Raw genomic sequence first — 22688 nt, 5'->3', positions numbered from 1 at the left:
CACACGTACCTAACATGTTAATACAACACGTGTACCCAACATGTGTACCCAACACGTTAATACAACACGCGTACCCAACAAATTAATACAACACACGTACCTAACATGTTAATACAACACGTGTACCCAACAAATTAATACAACATGTGTACCCAACACGTTAATTCAACACGTGTACCCAACACGTTAATTCAACACGTGTACCCAACACGTTAATACAACACGTGTACCCAACACGTTAATACAACACGTGTACCCAACACATTAATACAACACGTGTACCCAACACGTTAATACAACACATGTACCCAACACATTAATACAACACGTGTACCCAACAAATTAATACAACACGTGTACCCAACAAATTAATACAACACGTGTACCCAACAAATTAATACAACACGTGTACCCAACACGTTAATACAACACGTGTATCCAACAAATTAATACAACACGTGTACCCAACACATTAATACAACACGTGTACCCAACACATTAATACAACACGTGTACCCAACACGTTAATACAACACGTGTACCCAACACGTTAATACAACACGTGTACCCAACACGTTAATACAACACGTGTACCCAACAAATTAATACAACACGTGTACCCAACAAATTAATACAACACGTGTACCCAACAAATTAATACAACACGTGTACCCAACACATTAATACAACACGTGTACCCAACACGTTAATACAACACGTGTACCCAACACGTTGAAACAACACACATACCTAACATGTTAATACAACATGTGTACCCAACACGTTAATACAACACGTGTACCCAACACGTTGAAACAACACACATACCTAACATGTTAATACAACACGTGTACCCAGCACGTTAATACAACACGTGTATCCAACACGTTGAAACAACACACATACCTAACATGTTAATACAACACGTGTACCCAACAAATGAATACAACACGTGTACCCAACACGTTGAAACAACACACATACCTAACATGTTAATACAACATGTGTACCCAACACGTTAATTCAACACGTGTACCCAACACGTTAATACAACACGTGTACCCAACAAATTAATACAACACGTGTACCCAACACATTAATACAACACGTGTACCCAACACGTTAATACAACACGTGTACCCAACACATTAATACAACACGTATACCCAACAAATTAATACAACACGTGTACCCAACACGTTAATACAACATGTGTACCCAACACGTTAATTCAACACATGTACCCAACACGTTAATACAACACGTGTACCCAACAAATTAATACAACACGTGTACCCAACACATTAATACAACACGTGTACCCAACAAATGAATACAACACGTGTACCCAACACGTTGAAACAACACACATACCTAACATGTTAATTCAACACGTGTACCCAACACGTTAATACAACACGTGTACCCAACACATTAATACAACACGTGTACCCAACACATTAATACAACACGTGTACCCAACACGTTAATACAACACGTGTACCCAACACATTAATACAACACGTGTACCCAACACATTAATACAACACGTGTACCCAACACGTTAATACAACACGTGTACCCAACAAATGAATACAACACGTGTACCCAACACGTTAATACAACACGTGTACCCAACACGTTGAAACAACACACATACCTAACATGTTAATACAACACGTGTACCCAACATGTGTACCCAACACGTTAATACAACACGTGTACCCAACACGTTAATACAACACGTGTATCCAACACGTTAATACAACACGTGTATCCAACACGTTGAAACAACACACATACCTAACATGTTAATACAACACGTGTACCCAACAAATGAATACAACACGTGTACCCAACACGTTAATACAACACGTGTACCCAACACGTTGAAACAACACACATACCTAACATGTTAATACAACACGTGTACCCAACATGTGTACCCAACACATTAATACAACACGTGTACCCAACACGTTAATACAACACGTGTACCCAACACGTTAATACAACACGTGTACCCTGTTTACTTTAAACATGATGGCGCTGATTTCTCTCTACATTAACAGTTTGACCACATGAAGCCCAACGTGACAATTTTTCCATCCATCTTCGTGCCGCTTATCCGGGGTCGGGTCGCGGGGGCAGCAGCCTAAGCAGGGAAGCCCAGACTTCCCTCTCCCCAGCCACATTTGCCAACTCTGCGGAGGGGATCCTGAAGCGTTCCCAGGCCAGCCGAGAGATATAATCCCTCCAGCGTGTCCTGGGTCTTCCCCGGGGTCTCCTCCCAGAGGGACGTGCCTGGAACACCTCACCAGGGAGGTCCAGGAGGCATCCTGACCAGATGCCCGAGCCACCTCAACTGGTTCCTCTCGATGCGGAGGAGCAGCGGCTCTACTCTGATCTCCTCCCGGATGACCGAGCTCCTCACCCTATCTCTAAGGGAGAGCCCGGCCACCATGTGGAGGAAACTCATTTCAGCCGCCTGTATACGAGATCTCGTTCTTTAGGTCACGACCCACAGCTCATGACCATAGGTGAGGGTAGGAACGTAGATCGACTGGTAAATCGAGAGCCTCGCCTTCTGGCTCAGCTCCTTCTTCACCACGACAGACCGGCGCAGAGTCCGCATTACTGCAGACGCCGCACCGATCCGTCTGTCCATCCCACGCTCCATCCTTCTTTCACTTGTGAACAAGACCCCGAGATATTTAAACTCCTTCACTTGAGGCAGGACCTGACTCCCGACCCGGAGAGGACAATCCACCCTATTCCAGCTGAGGACCATGGTCTCAGATTTGGAGGTACCCCCCACAGACCCCAGGAAGCAGATTACAGTGACATTTTAAAGAGTAAAATAAAGAGTAAAATAAAGAACTCATTTCCTGCATGTTCTTCGTGGGTCAGGCTTTAAACAGTTCACATTGACAGCACTGATAAAAATTCCGGATTTGTTTGCTGAATGTAGGTTGAATAGTTTTTACAGTCACCTCATGACCTCCAGTTTGAGTCATGTATTCTGGAACAAAAAGGCACCAATTCATTTCAGTGCTACAAAACCAGTCGAGACACGACTACCATACTGGTTGTTCGCTGGGACGTTGAGCTGGCAGTTACCTGCAACGTCCACATGCAGACAGACACATCAGGTTTACAGGCTGCAACACAAAGGTCAGGAGGATATTTCAGCAACCAATCAGGAGGATTCTGCAAACGTCTCTTCATCGCGGACATTAAAATGTTTGGAGGGCATAAAGGAACAAAAATGTGAAATTAATAAGTAAAAAACTGAAATTTGTTGCTTTTTTTGTCGTCTTTGGTGTTTTAACATCATGTCATCATTAAACATGTGAGTCAGCATGTTTCTGGAGAAGCTTCTGGTCCAGGTTGGTCGTTGGTTGGTCGCATCCGTCAACATCTGAGCTTCACTTTGAGATTTCATGTTTGTAGTTATCAATGGATCAATAAGACAACAGCAGACGGCTTCTCACATAAAAACATCATTTCTGTCTTTATTAAAACATTGAGACAAATTTCTATAAATTAAACATAAAGAACTTTGTTTTACAAAAAGTTTGACTTTCGATCAAAACGTGTTTCATCTGAACAGCTAACAAATCATCACATCTGAGAACTGATGAGACCAGTTTTACTCTCTTTGGGCGTCTGCTGTCCTCATGGATGTCTGATCAGTGGGACCGAGCCCGCACCAGGACTCCTGGGAACCGGTCCAGGTGTGGACCGGTTTAGGTTTGAACCAGTCCAGGTGGGAACCGGTTTAGGTTTGAACCAGTCCAGGCGGGAACCGGTTTAGGGTTGAACCGGTCCAGGCGGGAACCGGTTTAGGTTTGAACCGGTCCAGGCGGGAACCGGTTTAGGTTTGAACCGGTCCAGGTGAGAATCAGTTCAGGTTTGAATCGGTCCAGGTGTGAACCAGTTTAGTCTTGAATCGGTTCAGGTGTGAACCAGTTTAGGTTTGAACTGGTCCAGGTGGGAACCGGTTTAGGTTTGAACTGGTCCACGTGGGAACAACGGTCCAGGTTTGAACTTGTTTAAGTGTGAATTGGTCCAGGTGTGAACAGGTCCAGGTGTGAAGAGGTCCAGGTGGGAACTGGTTACGGTTCCCACCTGGGAACCGTAACCAATCATCATCTCAGGAGACGCAGAACCAACCAGAGACAATGTTCCAATTAAAAACACTGAGAAATGTCCTTCACCTGAAGAGAAGCAGGAGGAAACGGGGTCTGACGTTCAGGAGGAAACGGGGGTCTGACGTTCAGGAGGTAACGGGGGACGTTCAGGAGGAAACGGGGGTTTGGCGTTCAGGAGGAAACGGGGGTCTGGCGTTCAGGAGGAAACGGGGGTCTGGCGTTCAGGAGGAAACGGGGGTCTGGCGTTCAGGAGGAAACGGGGGTCTGGCGTTCAGGAGGAAACGGGGGTCTGGCGTTCAGGAGGAAACGGGGGTCTGGCGTTCAGGAGGTAACGGGGGTCTGGCGTTCAGGAGGAAACGGGGGACGTTCAGGAGGAAACGGGGGTCTGGCGTTCAGGAGGAAACGGGGGTCTGACGTTCAGGAGGAAACGGGGGTCTGGCGTTCAGGAGGAAACGGGGGTCTGGCGTTCAGGAGGAAACGGGGGTCTGGCGTTCAGGAGGAAACGGGGGTCTGGCGTTCAGGAGGAAACGGGGGTCTGGCGTTCAGGAGGAAACGGGGGTCTGGCATTCAGGAGGAAACGGGGGTCTGGCGTTCAGGAGGAAACGGGGGTCTGGCGTTCAGGAGGAAACGGGGGTCTGGCGTTCAGGAGGTAACGGGGGTCTGGCGTTCAGGAGGAAACGGGGGACGTTCAGGAGGAAAAGGGGGACGTTCAGGAGGAAACGGGGGTCTGGCGTTCAGGAGGAAACGGGGGTCTGGCGTTCAGGAGGAAACGAGGGTCTGGCATTCAGGAGGAAACGGGGGTCTGGCGTTCAGGAGGAAACGGGGGTCTGGCGTTCAGGAGGAAACGGGGGTCTGGCGTTCAGGAGGAAACGGGGGTCTGGCGTTCAGGAGGAAACGGGGGTCTGGCGTTCAGGAGGTAACGGGGGTCTGGCGTTCAGGAGGTAACGGGGGTCTGGCGTTCAGGAGGAAACGGGAGACGTTCAGGAGGAAAAGGGGGACGTTCAGGAGGAAAAGGGGGACGTTCAGGAGGAAAAGGGGGACGTTCAGGAGGAAAAGGGGGACGTTCAGGAAGAAACGTGGGTCTGACGTTCAGGAGGAAACGGGGGTCTGGCGTTCAGGAGGAAACGGGGGTCTGGCGTTCAGGAGGAAACGGGGGTCTGGCGTTCAGGAGGAAACGGGGGTCTGACGTTCAGGAGGAAACGGGGGTCTGGCGTTCAGGAGGAAACGGGGGTCTGGCGTTCAGGAGGAAACGGGGGTCTGACGTTCAGGAGGAAACGGGGGTCTGGCGTTCAGGAGGAAACGGGGGTCTGGCGTTCAGGAGGAAACGGGGTCTGGCGTTCAGGAGGAAACGGGGTCTGGCGTTCAGGAGGAAACGGGGTCTGGCGTTCAGGAGGAAACGGGGGTCTGGCGTTCAGGAGGAAACGGGGGTCTGGCGTTCAGGAGGAAACGGGGGTCTGGCGTTCAGGAGGAAACGGGGGTCTGGCGTTCAGGAGGAAACGGGGGTCTGGCGTTCAGGAGGAAACGGGGGTCTGGCGTTCAGGAGGAAACGGGGGTCTGGCGTTCAGGAGGAAACGGGGGTCTGGCGTTCAGGAGGAAACGGGGGTCTGGCGTTCAGGAGGAAACGGGGGTCTGGCGTTCAGGAGGAAACGGGGGTCTGGCGTTCAGGAGGAAACGGGGGTCTGGCGTTCAGGAGGAAACGGGGGTCTGGCGTTCAGGAGGAAACGGGGGTCTGGCGTTCAGGAGGAAACGGGGGTCTGGCGTTCAGGAGGAAACGGGGGTCTGGCGTTCAGGAGGAAACGGGGGTCTGGCGTTCAGGAGGAAAGGGGGGTCTGGCGTTCAGGAGGTAACGGGGGTCTGACGTTCAGGAGGAAAGGGGGGTCTGACGTTCAGGAGGAAACGGGGGTCTGACATTCAGGAGGTAACGGGGGTCTGGCGTTCAGGAGGTAACGGGGGTCTGGCGTTCAGGAGGTAACGGGGGTCTGGCGTTCAGGAGGAAACAGGGGTCTGACGTTCAGGAGGAAACGGGGGTCTGGCGTTCAGGAGGAAAGGGGGGTCTGACGTTCAGGAGGAAAGGGGGGTCTGACGTTCAGGAGGAAAGGGGGGTCTGACGTTCAGGAGGAAAGGGGGGTCTGACGTTCAGGAGGAAACGGGGGTTTGGCGTTCAGGAGGAAACGGGGGTCTGGCGTTCAGGAGGAAACGGGGGTCTGGCGTTCAGGAGGAAACGGGGGTCTGGCGTTCAGGAGGAAACGGCGGTAGATCATCAGGATTAAGGCAGCATTACATCATACAAGCAAAGCTAAACATGGACATGTTAGGAGACTCAAAGCCTCCATGATAAACGTGCAGTTTTTTCACTGATGAACATGAAGTGGAACCTGAAAGAGGTTTGTCTACTGCAAACGTTTTTCGGAGAAATTAACCACATATCAATAACGGACCAACATCATTTCTTGCTTTTAATTGAAAACAGTAGTAAAGTGCAACGGCTGTGTCTTCCTTTTGATCTGCCGTTTTCCCACCGTGAGGAAAATGTCAGATTTAGTTCAAACTAACATTTTACTGAGATTATATCTCGTATGGAATGCAGCAGAAGTGATATCTTCTGTCTTATCATTTTTATGTAAAAATATAATAAAATAAAAATTTCTTCTTTTATGGTTTTTTTTTTTCTTACATTTCTCTGAAAGTTTCTTTGAGTTCAGACAAATTAAATGAAGATAATCAGAAAATAGAATTATTATGAACTGAATGATGGCAGGTTGAGCTTCGTCTCCATGGACTGCGATGAGATGCTGTCGTCATGGTGATGCTGGACGGAACAGAGACTGGACGGAATAAGCCAACTGACTGATGATGAAGCCTGCAGACGGTTGGATGCCGGTCAGTGGACGCTGCTTCAAAACGCCGTCAGCGGCCTTCACTTCTTCCCGCCATCGGCGTGGACGTCCTCACTGCAGCCTCCCGTCTCCTCTGCTGCGTGGACTCTGAATCTGTCCGTCCACCGGAGGAACAACCTCAACCGTGTAGCTCACCTTCTTCGACTGCAGGATGCTGTAGCTGTTGTCGAAACACAACACATCTGCACAAACAAGCAAACAACAACAGCTGCGTTCAGCATGCTTTTCTTCCTCATGCTTCAGTCACTGAATGGAGGCTGTGTGATCGATGCACCTGAAGCTACTGGACAGTTTATACTCTGCGTTGGATGGAGTGTGTGTTTATACCATAGACCGCATATAAAAGATAAATGGAGCCTCCAGCGAGTGAAAGTGAAGCCTATGGAGAAGTGCATAAAACTGCAGTTCCCCCTTCATCCACTAGGGGCTGCAAAACAGAGCGAATCCCCATAGACTCCCATGTTAAAAAGACCAACTTTACAGCAGAAATAAACATGTTTACAGCAGAAATAAACATGTTTACAGCAGGAATAAACATGTTTACAGCAGGAATAAACATGTTTACAGCTGAAATAAACATGTTTACAGCAGGAATAAACATGTTTACAGCAGAAATAAACATGTTTACAGCAGGAATAAACATGTTTACAGCAGGAATAAACATGTTTACAGCAGAAATAAACATGTTTACAGCCTGGTTCAAAAATCCATTTTTGGTTTAATAGATCAGGTTTACCTTCATGACAACTGTGGGGGGGAGTGAATTTTTTCTAACTCACCCGTTTAAAAGTAATCTAATCAAGAAGTTCGGCATATTTAGGGGCGTGTCCTTTTGATTGACAAGTCCCCAATCTCCTGCTTCAAATCAGAAGAATGGAGAACAACCGCGGTTTTTAGCCGGTTAACAACGTGACTTAGCTTTAGCCCGCTTACCTCCGTTAGCTGGTTAGCTCCTGTTATCTCCAGGTTAGCTTTTAGCTACAGAAAGCTCGGAGTTCGCTCGATGTCAATCATCCACCATGACGCTCACAGCCCCCCTCTCAGCTCCACCTCTTTGCCCATATTTGTATTTTCCGGGCAAGACGACACGCATACCCCTGCCAAGATGGTGATGGTAGGAACCGCCCACCGAGCTTCAATTCAGCTCTTCAGAAACCTACGGGTGACGTCACGGAGGCTCCGTCCATCTTTTTATAAACAGTCTATTGTTTATACTTGATTAAAGGGTCTGCAGGTCAGGCTGGTATCAGCTGGTGAACGCCATACGAAAGAATTTTCCTGTTTTAGATCAACAATGGCGGCCAATGGCGTTAAGCCTCAGACAAATATTTTATATGTCTGAATGTTTTTCAATATTCTTTTTCTCGGTTTGTTATATATTTTTTATTACTTTGCACCACTTTGGTTAGCCATATGATGTTTTTAAAATAAATAAAGATAGTTTGGAATACGCCCGTGCTTTCAGCAACATTACCAAACATGCAGAAACATTTAAGCACACTGACCAATCACAATGAAGGTGGGTTTACGTAGTCGGGATGCGCGTCGGGTCCGGAGAGGTGGGCGGGGAGCCTCTGCAGACCAACACAAAGCTTGTAGTGATTACCACGTAACTGACCTGGTACAATGTCGCTTTGTATAAATTATCCTTAAAGCCCATTTCTGCATCCTGACGTACGTTTTAAACGTCATCACACGACGCTGTCCTCAAGCCTGTCTTTTACATTGTCATGGTTATTAAATCAGGTGGGCAGTGCTGAGTTAACGTCCACGTTTTGACACCGGTTGGTTGCGGTAACGCACTGCCATAAAGTCGTTTACAACCGTCCAGAAACACCAGAAGAAGAAAACTTCTTCTCAACTTCTTATCTGCCATTTCTCTGGCAGTTTCTGCGTAGTCTCCCTCCTCTTCTTCTTCTCCTTTTTCATGGTGCTTGTCAGCTTTACAACTCAACACTGCCCCCAGTGACTTCCGGTGGAATGGCTTTGTTGTCTACGACAACTGAGCCCCTTGAAAACGGAGCAAATACGCGTAACCTACGCAGGAGACGAACATATGTGTTTCACCACTAGGGGGCGTGTTTTACTTACAGACTCCTGGCTCGGGGCAGGTGAGGCAGCTGTCTTCAGGAACCATGTGAGCGTTGTAACGTTCGCTTGGAAGAACCTGTAGCATCTGTGCCACCTTCTGACTGCCGTCCTGCTTGGTCCGCTTGTAGACCCCGAAGCCGATGTCTGCCCCGTCACTGGTAAACTGCCACCTGCGAGGGAACAGGTAATACTCTGACCATCCACCAGACCAAACGTTATGATGGTAAATGTTTACTGGTTCCAGTCAAGATGAGCTGCTGAAACCCGATAAACGTGATGAATAAATCTTAGAAATATAAGTCAGAGAGAAGTAAACAGTTCCGACACGACATCACGTGAGAGTTTACTGATATGAACATATTTATATCAACGGGACTGGCGTGGATCTCATGGGACCTGAAATCACTTTGTTGTATTCGACACGATATAAATAAAGCTGAATTCAACTGAATATGTATATTTTTAAGACCAGTTGTGTGTTATTAGAAAGAAGGAAGATTTTCTCTTTTTTCAAGAGACTTTTGTCTTGTTAAAAAGAAATGTTATATTTTCTAGTGGTTTTTGTATTTTTTTTAATCATTAACTGCATTTGTGTTAAATATTTCCCATTTTACTTTCCATTGCTGAATTCTTTTTTTTTTTTTTTAATTGAAATTAATTTTGGGCCTTTAATTTTATTCTTGTTGTACAGAATATGTAAGAAATATAATTAAATTCTGTTTGTGTTTATTCTTCAGTAATTCTCTTAACTTCTTAAAGTTATCTCAGTAAATAAACAGTTTTCCTTTTTTTTACTGAGAAAATATTTTTATTCTAGAAACAATGAAAATTTAAATTCTCTTCAGATTTTTCCTGCGAGATCGGCTGTAAACAAGTAAACAACGCTGTAGACAGAAAGCGTTTTGTTATGACTGAACAGATTCAGAAGCTTTAAAACAGATGTCTGCTGACAAAACGCCATTTCAGACCAGATTAAACCGGATCTGGTACCTCAAGAGGCTGCTGGCTGCAGCGACGTCGTACTCCAGCTGAAAGCTGGATCGGGGGCCGATGGTCACGCTGTTGTCGTACTGAACCTTCAGCGAGTCCAGCACGTAGTACGACTTCGGAACGGTGCCGCCGTAGTTTATCTGCGAACGCAACACACACCACATGGTTTCAGGAGTCACCTTGGAGACAAGCGGTGCATCGCACAGGTTCTGATCCAACCTTAGTTCTGCAGCTGGGGTCTCCATCTGGGTCGGTCAGGTTTCCTCCGTACGCCGCAGGAAGCTGGTCCGGGTCAATGTGCTGACGCAGCTCCTCCTGCCAGTCACCTGGAAGCAAAGACGTCACTTTGAACCCGAAACATCAACGTATCTGAAGCAACATCTTTAAAATGATAAATAACGTGACTGGACGTTACGTAACTTCTCAGTGAACATGTATTGAAACAGTTTTCTTCCATTTAAGCACAAAATGGGGCAGATGGCGCCACCGCGAGTCTGCTAACCGGCCACATCGCCATGTTGGAAATGGAACTAACACGAGCAACAAGCTTCAGCGTGTCGCTGCTGCACATCGGCACACTGATGTGGAATAAAAGAAAAGCCGTCTTACTTCCTAAAATGATGATCTTGCGCCGCGTTTCCTCACACAGAAAGTGTTTGATGAGGTTGTATGCCATGGGGAACATCCTCGGAGCTGCAGAAAAAACATTGAAAATCATCAACCTGAACTTTGGAGGACACACACTCAGTGGAAAGTTTTGCTGAGCTACCTTTGATGAGAAACACCCTCTTCAACCCTTCGGGGTAGTTTTCTTCAAACATGGTGAGGACCTACAGGACAAGAAGACGTCAGATTCTACGACATCAAACGATGTGACGAATGTGCGAATGCAACAAACCTCTCCATAAGTCTCAATAGCAGGTTTCCAAATGTGCTTCAGCCCGAGTCCTTCACAGTCATAGATCAGGGTGATGGCCTCAATGTTCTTCCCCAGCTGGGATGAGAGCAGGAAACATGAATGGAGGAGAGAGGGAATGAGAGGAGCAAGTCAATAGGACACGGTGGAAGTTACATGAATTGTAGCTCACTCTCCTATCATGTGGTCAACATGGAAGCTGTATCAACAACAAAGCAACAGATGTCTAACTATGAAATAGGTCTCCTCAGGTAACCTTTATCAGATGAGACATGGTCTCCCATGTAAGGAAATGTCACGCTGTAGCAAGCCTATAAAAATGGAGGAATTCTCAAAGCAGGAGCCTTTCTCTGCTACCACACTGAAACTCTGTGTAATAAAAAGCCTTTCTTTGCTACCAGTCCCTGTGTCCTTCGATCTGTGGTGTCGGAGGATTTTCTTCCGCTTTTCCACAACATATTGGCAAGCCAGCCAGGAGACAGAGGATGAAGAAGAAAGACAAGGAAACTACACAGGAGGAGACGAGGGTGGGAAACAAGATGGAGGAGAAAGAAAGGAAAGAAAGAAAGGAAACAAAATGAGGATGTGAGCATCAGAAAATAAAAGCTGACCAACAAGATGAGGAAACAAGAGAAGAAAGAGGGAAAAGTGGATGAAACTGAAGGAGAAGAGAGTGTGGAGGAAAAAAGGAAGAGAAGGAAAGATGAGAAGAAAAATTAGGACGCAGGAGGAGCACAGATCAGAGGAAACTTCCTCACCTTCTCCGACTGCCTCTGACATTCCCGCCGCAGCATCTCTGTGTGTCTGATCTTTGTCCTCAGGAAATCCTGTTTGGTCGCCGACATCAGCAGGCCTTTGGGATCCAGAGGACCAATCACGTCGTACCAGATGGGACTCCCTTCGCGGTCGTAGCCGCACATCCCTCCGGACACGTACTTCTCAATCACCTGACGGAGAAAAAACAAGAAAAGTCTAGAATAGCAAATCAACGTTCACAGCTGAAACCAAAACAACTTCCTAAAACATCATAAAGTACTTGGTTACATGCTGGGGAGGATAAGCAAGCCTTACCTCAGGAGGTTTCCAGTCAGATATGATGGTATCCACTTTCATCTGCTTCCTGAACTCCACATGCTATGAGAGGAAGACAGAAATTTTCCAGTCAGCTGATTAATCAGAGGTGGGTGTGGGTGCCATGCCTGGGTATAAAAGTTCTACTGGTTCTAAACAGAAATAGGAGTGTTTTCCTTTTGGCATTCTGATGACCAGCTGACATTGTCCGATTCAGAAGGAATGAGGAGATTCCTCTGTAAACCTGCTGTGATCCCTATCCCCAGTTAAAGCTGGGGTAGGTAATGCTGGGGAGCTAGCAAGATGTGAAAGTGGCGTTCTGTCTTGGCTCCTCCCCCTCTGGTTTTACTCCTTGCGTGATCCAAGGCTTTCTTCTTAAGGAGGTTATGTTTTTACCAGCGTTTATCTGTTTGTGTTCAAGATAACTCAAAAAGTTATGGACAGATTTTAATCAAATGTTCAGGAGTTGTTGGAAATGTGAAAAGGAAGAACAGATTTTAGTTTTGGTTGTGATCCAGATCACAGTTTGGATCCTGGAACTTTTTCAATTCCGTGGCACAGGTTTGTGCTCTCCGAGTGATTTTTTAGTTCGCAGCTTTTTCCACCAGCAGGGAGAGGCAAATAAACCGAGGCAGGTCGGGGAATCCGTCCTGCATTTTCTCAGCCGTGAAGAAGGTTATGAAATATCAGAAATGAACAACTTCAATTTGGTCCAAATGTTTTGATTGGTCAGAGTTTTTACAGATTTACAGTAAACAGAGGGGTCTAACTATATTTCTTATTGTTCATGATTCAAAATGTACAGACTACTAACAGGACGAGGAACCACTTCACCCAGAGTAAAAAATAAATGTCTCTGAGCAACATCACCTACCGCAGCTTTAACATGACACAGCTGCATTAAAGGGACACTGATGGGACGCAATGGAAACATGAACATCTAACTTTTTCCAAGTGTGCTGCTGCATCACGTTTTGGATTTGTTATATTTTAAAAGCACAATAAAGATGGTTGCTGGAGAAAATAATCGTAGTAATCATGTCTGCAAACTTGTGTCCTTAAAATAAAGGTTCAATCAAATTACAGATTTAACCCCATGATGCTTCGCTCGTTTTGTCCAGTGTTTATTTAATTTAATCAAACTAATCCCTATCAATTTTGTTTTATCAACTATCTCAACTAACTGTTATTAATTTATTGAATATTCAATTGTATTTGACTATAGTGTTTTTCCTTTTTGTTGTTTTTTCTGGATTTACTTGGCTGCATGAAAACTGTAGGCGAGCGAGACGAAAAGCTGGGACGTTACTTGCTGTACAGCGTCAGTTGTCTGCTACGTTAAAACTGCAACTCGTGCACGTTACCTCGTATTGACCTGCATGCCAAACGAACACAGACCTGATATGCATTTGGGCACGTTAACAGCAAGCGTATTGCAGCCCTGAGAGGAAACATTAGCTAGTGTCCACCAACGAGATGACAACCAATAATTAGCAACCCAATGGGATTGATACATGTTCAACATGCGAGGCCACGTCACCTCTGACCATTTCTCCAGACGTTCTGACTTCCTTTACGTTATGAAGAAATATTTTTAAAAAGTATAATAAAATACTTCTCAGGTGAACCATTATTATTATTATTATTATTATTAATATTATCAATTTAACCATTAATTTATTTGCAAACTGTTTGTGTCAACACAGCAAGAAACGTGTCAAAGTCCTTATTTTTCCCATTACTGGGAGGAGTGCTGGTCTAATAGAGAGGATCTGGTTTTGAGTGGCTGGTGTGCCAACAGAGGTGAACCACTGTAGACCCCTGAGTCAGGCCCTAAATCCTCTAAATGTCCCTTTGGGGCCAAAACATGACAGTTCACTGCTCTCTGGTAAATGCTACCATGTGTAAACTGCAGAGCTGGATTTGAGGATTAAGAAGTAAAAATGATTATGTTTATCAGATACTGTTTTTAACCACGTAAAACCCATTCAGTTGCTTTTATTTATGAAATATTCTGTAAACACACATTTGCCTGATGAGCAGGTTGCACTTGTTTATGTAAACAATTAACAGCAAATGTTTCAGTTTTGGACTTTAGTCTGCGTTTGTCTTTGAAATGTTGGATTGTTTGAACATGTGAAGCAGTCTGTACTTTTTCCCAGATTCTCCATCGGCCGTCCAGTCTGCAGAGGTTGACGACCCCCAGCTTAATCTTTAACAACAGCCTGCATTATATAACTATCTCACCAAGTTCACAAGTAAAATCCATACATTTAAAAGATAACATCAATACAACAGATAAGTAAATATGAGAAATAAAATGTAAAATAAACCGTAAAGTGAAAAGTGGTTGAGCAGCTGAAACGTAAAGCTGCGTGAAACAGGTGGAAGAAGAAATAACCTACCTTTCTGATCATGGACTCAGATTTCTGAATGTTGAAGCTTCGAGCTGCAAGAAGAAAGAAAAATGTTTACCTGAGATTTAACCGTTTTCTCCTCTCAGACTCTGAGATGTATTAGTAAGTCAGTTTTTTATTTGGCTCATTTAACTGTATCCTGAGTTGACCAAAGTAAACTTGTTTAGACAAGACATTCATGAGACAGAAACACAAACGCCATTTTCCCTGAATGTCATCTCAGAGGAAATGACGTTTTTCACGGTGTGCAAACCGAACGATGCTGTTTCAGATTCGTATTAATGACTAAACGGGACAAAACATTTAATTTTTAATGTCACTGAAGTGCAACGGACAGCGTGAAAGGGGCTCCTGCCCTCACTAGAGCCTTGAGATCCGTTTCATGACACCAACAGTTTAACCTCTGATGTGTTACTGATGGTTAACGCTAAACACCTTCCAGTGTCCGCCCTTCCTCATCTTCATTCATCTGAAGATGCATTTAAAGCCAAGTGGAACATCATAATCTGAAATCACATCAATTCCTCCGTTGAGATGAACAAAAATCTGTTTTATAAACTCAGAGCTGCTTTTTAAAGAAACAAACAAAAAATCTGAACCTTTTTCTTTATTTCTGAAATCTGACTACAAAACTCAGAGTTCCAAGCTGCATTTGAATGCATCACTGTAGTCAGAGCTCTCATGTCTGCACTTAGAAAACCATTAATATTCTTCATCTTATTTTTTTCACAACTATCTGCCATTAAGTATGAACAGCTTATTGATCCATCCATCCATCCGTTCCTCCGTCCGTCCATCCATCCATTCGTCCATTTCTCCACCCATCCATCCATTTGTCCATCCATCCATCCATCCATTTGTCCATCCATCCATCCATTCATTTGTCCATCCATCCATTTGTCCATCCATCCATTTGTCCATCCATCCATCCATTCATTTGTCCATCCATCCATTTGTCCATCCATCCATTCATTTGTCCATCCATCCATTTGTCCATCCATCCATTCATTTGTCCATCCATCCATTTGTCCATCCATCCATTCATTTGTCCATCCATCCATTTGTCCATCCATCCATTCATTTGTCCATCCATCCATCCATCCATTTGTCCATCCATCCATCCATCCATTTGTCCATCCATCCATTCATTTGTCCATCCATCCATCCAGATGTTATATGTAAATTTTGAGTGTGATATACAGAAACGGTAAAAGTTGATGCTCTACTGTTGCATTATGAATGTAAGACATGTAAGTAGAATTATTTATGGAAATTCTTTCTTTTCAGACAATTTACTGAAACAAAACCTGACAACAGTGGTGGGTAAACAACTGCATAAAAAGTCAATGTCTCAGCATCTTGACGTGTTCCAGGCGGTGTGGTCCGTGAACAGGATGATGAAGAGGACCATTTAGATACAAACTGGGACTGAAACAGAACAGTTAGTGGTTCAGGTGCGGCTTTTGGGATTTTAGGATTTATCCCCTTGTGAGGTAACAGCAGAATTTGTATGTAGTTCGATGTCTGATTAAGTTGACCTGCAGCGGTTATTGTGAACTTTAGCTTCAGTCTGACACCTACATTTATAACTACATGCATATAGAATATACAGGCTATCTATAAAGTCGCTTTACAATTCAATAAAAGCCAAAAAAAAAAAAAAAAAGCACTGAAAGTAAATCGTTGTGATTTTATGAACTTTTTTGTTATTTTACGTTTTTTGTGTTCAAAGTAACTAAAAACAAATGAACGGTCCTTGGTATTAGTTTATATTAGCAGGCAATGATGGCAGTGAGGTGCTGCTCCACCTCCAGATCAACTTTCTTCTGATGAAACAACTTTGACATCATTTCAACCCATCTGTTGTTTGTAAGCCTGCAAGTTGAAGGTAATAGTCAGCGTAAACACACATCGATCGCAGCCTGTCTGAACTGTGACCTGCCAAACAGAAGAACCAGGTTGTCCTGCCGAATCGATCAGCAGTGGACCAGGAATACCTGCGATACTGCAGGGTGGAATCAGGAAATACCTGTTTTCAGCGCTGATGAATTGTATTGTATTGCTCAGTAAACCAAAGCAGTTTCTGCACCTGTTAGGTTCTGATTCACTCATAACTTAACGTTAATTCTCCTTGTTTATGTGTTTGCATCTGAATGAACAGACAAGCTGCTCTGAAAACAAGACTTTCATCTTAAAACAACCCAGATTACAAAAACCTGAGAGGCCAGAGAACGCACTTAGCCCTGTAAGGCGGGGTTACTGAAACCAGATTTCTGCAGTTTTTCAGGAGATGGTAAAACATGTAGAAAAACTCCCAGATGAACATCTCGTAGATCTAACTTTGGAACTTGGAATTGATCTTGTATTTGTTGTGTGGAGCCTCAGAAAACAGATCAATAGTTTTGTTTTTTATTATTATTTTGTAAAGCAGAATAGGAACAGTTGGTCAAATTAGATCTTAAAGAGGAAAAGTAGAGAATCTGGAAAAAACTTGATGTTTGTGACATGCATGGTGTTGATCATGTAGCTTTGCACCCTCACACACCAGCAGAAACAGATGCTAATCTGTTTTACGATGCATTCACATCAGGATTGTAGGAGGGTGTATTCATGCAGACCGAGATCTCATTCACGCTGCACTTTGGTGAAACCAGCCAAACCATTAGAATAATATATCCCCATTCCCACCAGAGGTGGCGCTGCACTAGTATTTAGCAGAAGAGAGGACAAGACTCGCAGGAAGAAGAAAACTGTGTTTCCTCCACCTGCCAGTTAAACATGGAGATGAAACTATGGCTGTTTTGGGTTTTTATTGTGTCTTATGCAAGTATACTGCAGAAATCCACTGCAACAATGGACGCAGTATGAACACCAGGCGAGGCAGAGGACTCTTAACACCATCGCTATGGATTTACCCACAATGCAATGCTACGCCACATGCAGGAAGTGCCTTTGTTTTGTAGTCTGCTTCCTGTATTTGGTCCGCTTGAAACAGGCCGAGACCTGGATTGTAGGCGGACCAAGTCTGTTTCTTTGGTCCAGATCAGAGTTCGTTTGGTGCGTTCACATTTCCCCAAAAGAAGCGGACTTTCCGAGCAAATGGACTCTGATTCGGATCAGAAAGGCTGATGTGAACGTGTCCTTACTGTAGACGCTCATCCTTCCCCAACTTGTCTTTAACCAACTGGACATCCTTTACAGGAATCCAGGAAGTTTTTGCCATTTTTCCAGACAGTTTTTAAATTATCCCTGCAGCTCTGAAAAAAAGACGTTAAATCTCCATCTTTGAGCTGCTGCCTTTCAGAAAGTTAAACTTCTGAGACTGCTTCACTGGGCGGGTATTAGGGAAGCAGACACCCTCCCCACCTTTAAGACTAGGCTGAAGACTTATCTTTTTGATAAGTCCTATAGCTAGGGATGGTTAGCATCCCTTAGCTATGCTGCTATAGGTTTAGACTGCTGAGGGACATTTCCTGATACACTGAGCTTCTTTCTCTTTATCTCTCTTTTACCCCCCCCCCCCCAATAACAGTGTTGCATCATTAACATGTATGTCTCCTGTCTCAGCAGGTCTCCCTGGCCGGGAGTAGCAGTTCCTGTTGTCTTTCTGTCCTGTTGAATTTACAGTCAAAGCAGAGGACAGAAGTAACTGATTAACCAGGAGAGAGCTGATAGTTTAATCAACTCGTTATTCAGTTTAATCTGGATATCTAGCCGTAAATATCCCCAGTTAGCCAGCCTTCCTGCTGCTGCAGGTAAGCTTGCTGGCATTCTTACATAAGAGGGTTGATGACACTCGTGTGCGCGCATGACACTGCAAACTGTCTGCAGAGAGATTATTTACTGGTGTTTATCAGCCTCAAGGCGAAAGAAAAAACAAGTCAGAGTAGCAAGAACGGTCGATCGCACAGAACATCCATAAGGCTGCAGACGAGCCTCTTCCTGACGTTTCTGTTTCATGCATGCCAAGTTAAAATTAAGGCAGAATAAACGCCTGCCTGACTGGGAGCTCTGTTCACAGATTAAATAAGCAGCCAGTGGAGTATGAACAGAAAAGCTGCAGCGTCCTGCGGATATCTCACAGCAGGTTATGTGCACTGTGGTACATGAGGAAAGCCAAACCAGAGGCCTGACAAGCAGCTGTCCATGCCTGCTGCACCACAATCTGAACATATCCTTGTGTGTTTTTACTCACAGAGGACCAGATGGTGGTTCTGAGTACGGACTGGATTCTGTAAGATGGTTTAACATTTAAGAAAAACAAAGTATGTTGTAGTCAGCGTGTGAAAGGACACATGATCTAGAAACAACATGCAGGTCATGATGGCTGTAAATGTTCCTCCTGGTCTGATCAGGAGCAGCTAAAAATGTGGAGATGACTCCGTCCCAACATCAGCATGTCTCAGAACTCTTACTGATGAGGTCTAGATTTCCTGCTTCCTGTCTGAAATGACTTCACCTAAAAAATAAAGTATGTTTTCACAACTACAAGGTCTGCGTGACAAATAAAGCTGAGACATGTGAGGTTACTATGAAGTATCGTGTTCAAGATATGTGTCAGTGTGTCAGTTTGATTTCACCTGGAACAAGTAGAACCTGTAAATGTTTACCTCCTCCTAAAGAAACAGCACAGTACTTACAGTACAGTGTAAACCAGAAGATAGCAGCTCAGTTCATGTAGGAATGAGTAAAGTAATCCTAGGAAAGAGTAAAGTAATCCTAGGAATGGATAAAGTAATCCTAGGAAGGAGTAAAGTAATCCTAGGAAGGAGTAAAGTAATCCCAGAATGGATAAAGTAATCCTAGGAAGGAGTAAAGTAATCCCAGAATGGATAAAGTAATCCTAGGAATGGATAAAGTAATCCTAGGAAGGAGTAAAGTAATCCCAGAATGGATAAAGTAATCCTAGGAAGGAGTAAAGTAATCCCAGAATGGATAAAGTAATCCTAGGAATGGATAAAGTAATCCTAGGAAGGAGTAAAGTAATCCTAGGAATGGATAAAGTAATCCTAGGAAGGAGTAAAGTAATCCTAGGAAGGAGTAAAGTAATCCCAGAATGGATAAAGTAATCCTAGGAATGTTTAAAGTAATCCAAGGAATGGGTAAAGTAATCCTAGGAATGGGTAAAGTAAACCTATGGAAGGAATGAGGTAATCCTAGGAAGTAGTATCGTAATCCTAGGAATGAGTAAATTTATCATGGGACGGAGTGAAGTTACCCTAGGAAGGAGTAAAGTAATCCTGGTAAATTAATCCTAGGAAAGTAATCCTGACCTTGCATTCCTGTGTAGCTGCTTGTGGTTTGAGCAGTTTGCCAGCATGACGTCGTCTTTCGTCTTAGTCATGTTGCTTAGTGACATGTTTGCGTGTGTGAAGAACTTCTGTGCTGCGTGTCTCACGCTGACCTCTGTTAGAGGGTTAAAGTCCCCTGGTTTCCAAGGCGACAGCGTTCAGAGGCCTTACTTGTGACACAGCCTGGTCTCCTCCAGGCTCAGTAAACCACGAAGCATCTGATCACTGCGTGACGGATCATACACGGCAGCCTGACGGCTCACTGGAGCACACATGAAACCCAGCTCACCACTGGAACGATTCGTCTCTTTACGTACCAACCAACCAACCAACCAACACTCAGCTTCATGTGTACGACAGAGCTGCTGGTGGTTGACTGAAATATTCCACTTCTTACTGGGAATAAATCCAAAACACAAGCTGGATTTCCTGCGCGGGACACTGAAGACACAGTACAGGTGGAACATTATGATCTACTGTCTTTATGCAGTGCATAGGCCCAGACTGGATGGCACAGTGTGACAGAGAAGTGTGTTTTTATTCCTGTATGTTCAGCTTCTGCATGAACGGGAAGTCAGTGTCTAATTAAATACCATGCAACTAAAGTGAAAGACATTTTTTCATTAGTATGTCCCCTAACAAGATGAATCAGCAGCACATATTTTAATCATGTCAGCTGACGATTCTCCACCAATGTTGCTTCATTTTGAGGTCAGGCGATAAGCAAACTGAATCGCACACACTCCCGGCTGACTTTCCCTTCAGTCAGGCAAATTCTGAGGAGCCCCAGCTCCAGTATCAGCTCCAGGGACTCACATCAGAGGAAAAAACAAGTTGGTTATTTTCCACTGAGGATAAGAGGATGCTGATTGTAGTGACAGTCAATCTGGACACACACATCTCCATATCTCCAGATTTACTCACCACACTTCCATCTTCAGATTAAATCACGCAACACCGAGCGAAACAAACATCTCACACTTGTAACAAGTCATCCTGTCAATATAGAAGATCTTTGTTTCCACTAAGAGCTGCAGCACTGAGGTGATTAATAAACACATGTAGGTACATAAACGTGGTCCAGCCACCTAATTTACACCGTTAAGCTTAAAACAACCTTTACAAAGAATCTGTGGTGGAAAAACAGGTTTACTTTAAAGTGTGAAGAAGATTAATTTATTACTTATTGTTGAATCTTTCAGAGAATTTTCTGCTTAAATTCTCGGATTAAGCAATGAAACTTCAATTTTTTTTCTTCCTCATCTCCTCTGTTTTCAGCGTTTAAAGGATTAGAAGTCTGGATGAGTTAATAAGAATACATCTGTAAACTGACAGGTGTCGATACTGAAGCTAGCAGGTATCCCCCCCTCACTCACTCACACACACACACACACACACACACACACACACACACACACACACACACACACACACACACACACACACACACACACACACACACACACAATCCTCCAGTGAAACTGGATGCGCTGTCACGGTGAAAACAGGTTTGGTTGAGTGCCTTTAAGTGAGCGCAGCGTTTGTTTGGGTCGTGTGAGAGGAAGATGAACCGCTTTGCAACGTCTTCATCAGGCATGAAAAGTGTTTCCAAACATGGGAACACGTGCAGAAAGTAAACGTACAGCGACTGACGTATGATCGAGGACTCTCTGCTAAAGGAAAACCCTTTCTTCCACTGCAGTCTGAGGTCTTGGAGCGATCCGTCCTGATTGGCTGCAGCAGGTCTGATGGAGGATCAGCTGTTCAAACTCTCACCTTCTCACATCAAAGGTAAGAAGATGCAGAACCTGTCAACGTGTTCAGTTAGTTTCCACCTGCTTTATTTGGTTCTGTGCGTTAAACGGGGCTGCAGGACCAGCGCCTAACGGCTCCATCTTGTTGTGTCCAAACACAGAAACTGAGACGCAGGTGAGTGTGAACGACTCACCTCTGAGCCAGCGGAGCAGGTAGTGGTCGTGTTGTGCAGGCAGGATCGGGAGGATGTCCTGGATCCGCTCCCGAAACTGGAGACAGAAAACTTAGTTTTACAGTTTCACACTTTGGAAGGACAGTTTGTTGACAGAGTAAAAGGAAAGACTTTAATCTTAGTGCGTCGGACTGGAAACCATTTCTAACCACCTCCAGGTATCTATTGCATCATCATCATTTCATACTGAATCAATGAGCCTTTCAGACAACAACGTCCACATTTTATCCCAAACTGATCTGATCAATAAACAGAACTAGGAGCATCTCCGGTTAAACTGACACCTGAGCAGCAGACCTGTAGAAAGAAACCTCAGCACAAGCAGACACCACCACAAACTACTGAAAATTCCCCACTCAGAAACAACACACATCCATCAGATTATTGATCGCTGATTGGTCTCTAACCTCAGTTAGGCATTCAGCCTGCTTTGGGCTCAGGTCTCCGACTCGTCTGCTCATGTTCCAGCTGCGGTGTGGCTCTGACGGAGGCCGTGGCTGTGAATAAGCCGAGCAGGAGGGAAAATGCAGGTAGAGGAGTAAAAACGCCACACCCCCTCTGAAACACACCCACCCACACACACACGCGGTGTGGCGGAGCTTCCTCCTGCTGAAACTTGGCACCTGGTGAAACCTGAAAACATCCAATACACTTTATTCATATTAAACACCTGGTTGCCATGGTGATGTACATGTAAAATCACTGAAACGAGTAAGAGATGAGAAACAAAGTACACTGAAACATACTGAACTCATCTAAAAAGAAAATTAAATAAAATACAGTAAGATCAATGAAAGATTAAAATGCATTGAAAGAAAACAGAACGTTAGATAGAAGAAAAAAAGGTAAATTACACTAGAAAAAAGACTGAAAA

The 22688-nt window shown here is 44.5% G+C and overlaps 1 protein-coding gene across 1 annotated transcript; it reads right to left on the bottom strand.

Moving 5' to 3' along the window:
• Positions 1-7102: 7102 nt before the first annotated feature.
• On the bottom strand, positions 7103-22275 carry sec14l7 (SEC14-like lipid binding 7; the record flags this gene model as incomplete). The annotated part of the gene is made up of 12 exons (XM_079256856.1): positions 7103-7233; positions 9143-9312; positions 10133-10272; positions 10352-10458; positions 10742-10825; positions 10902-10962; positions 11031-11126; positions 11807-11995; positions 12120-12182; positions 14525-14568; positions 21776-21851; positions 22222-22275. 12 exons carry the CDS (start codon positions 22273-22275, stop codon positions 7103-7105), a joined length of 1215 nt encoding a protein of 404 aa, XP_079112982.1.
• Positions 22276-22688: the final 413 nt, after the last annotated feature.

This window comes from Telmatherina bonti (assembly GCF_933228915.1).
Source record: "Telmatherina bonti genome assembly, chromosome: 17".
NCBI lineage: Eukaryota > Metazoa > Chordata > Actinopteri > Atheriniformes > Telmatherinidae > Telmatherina > Telmatherina bonti.
This window is presented reverse-complemented; position numbering and strand designations above follow the sequence as displayed.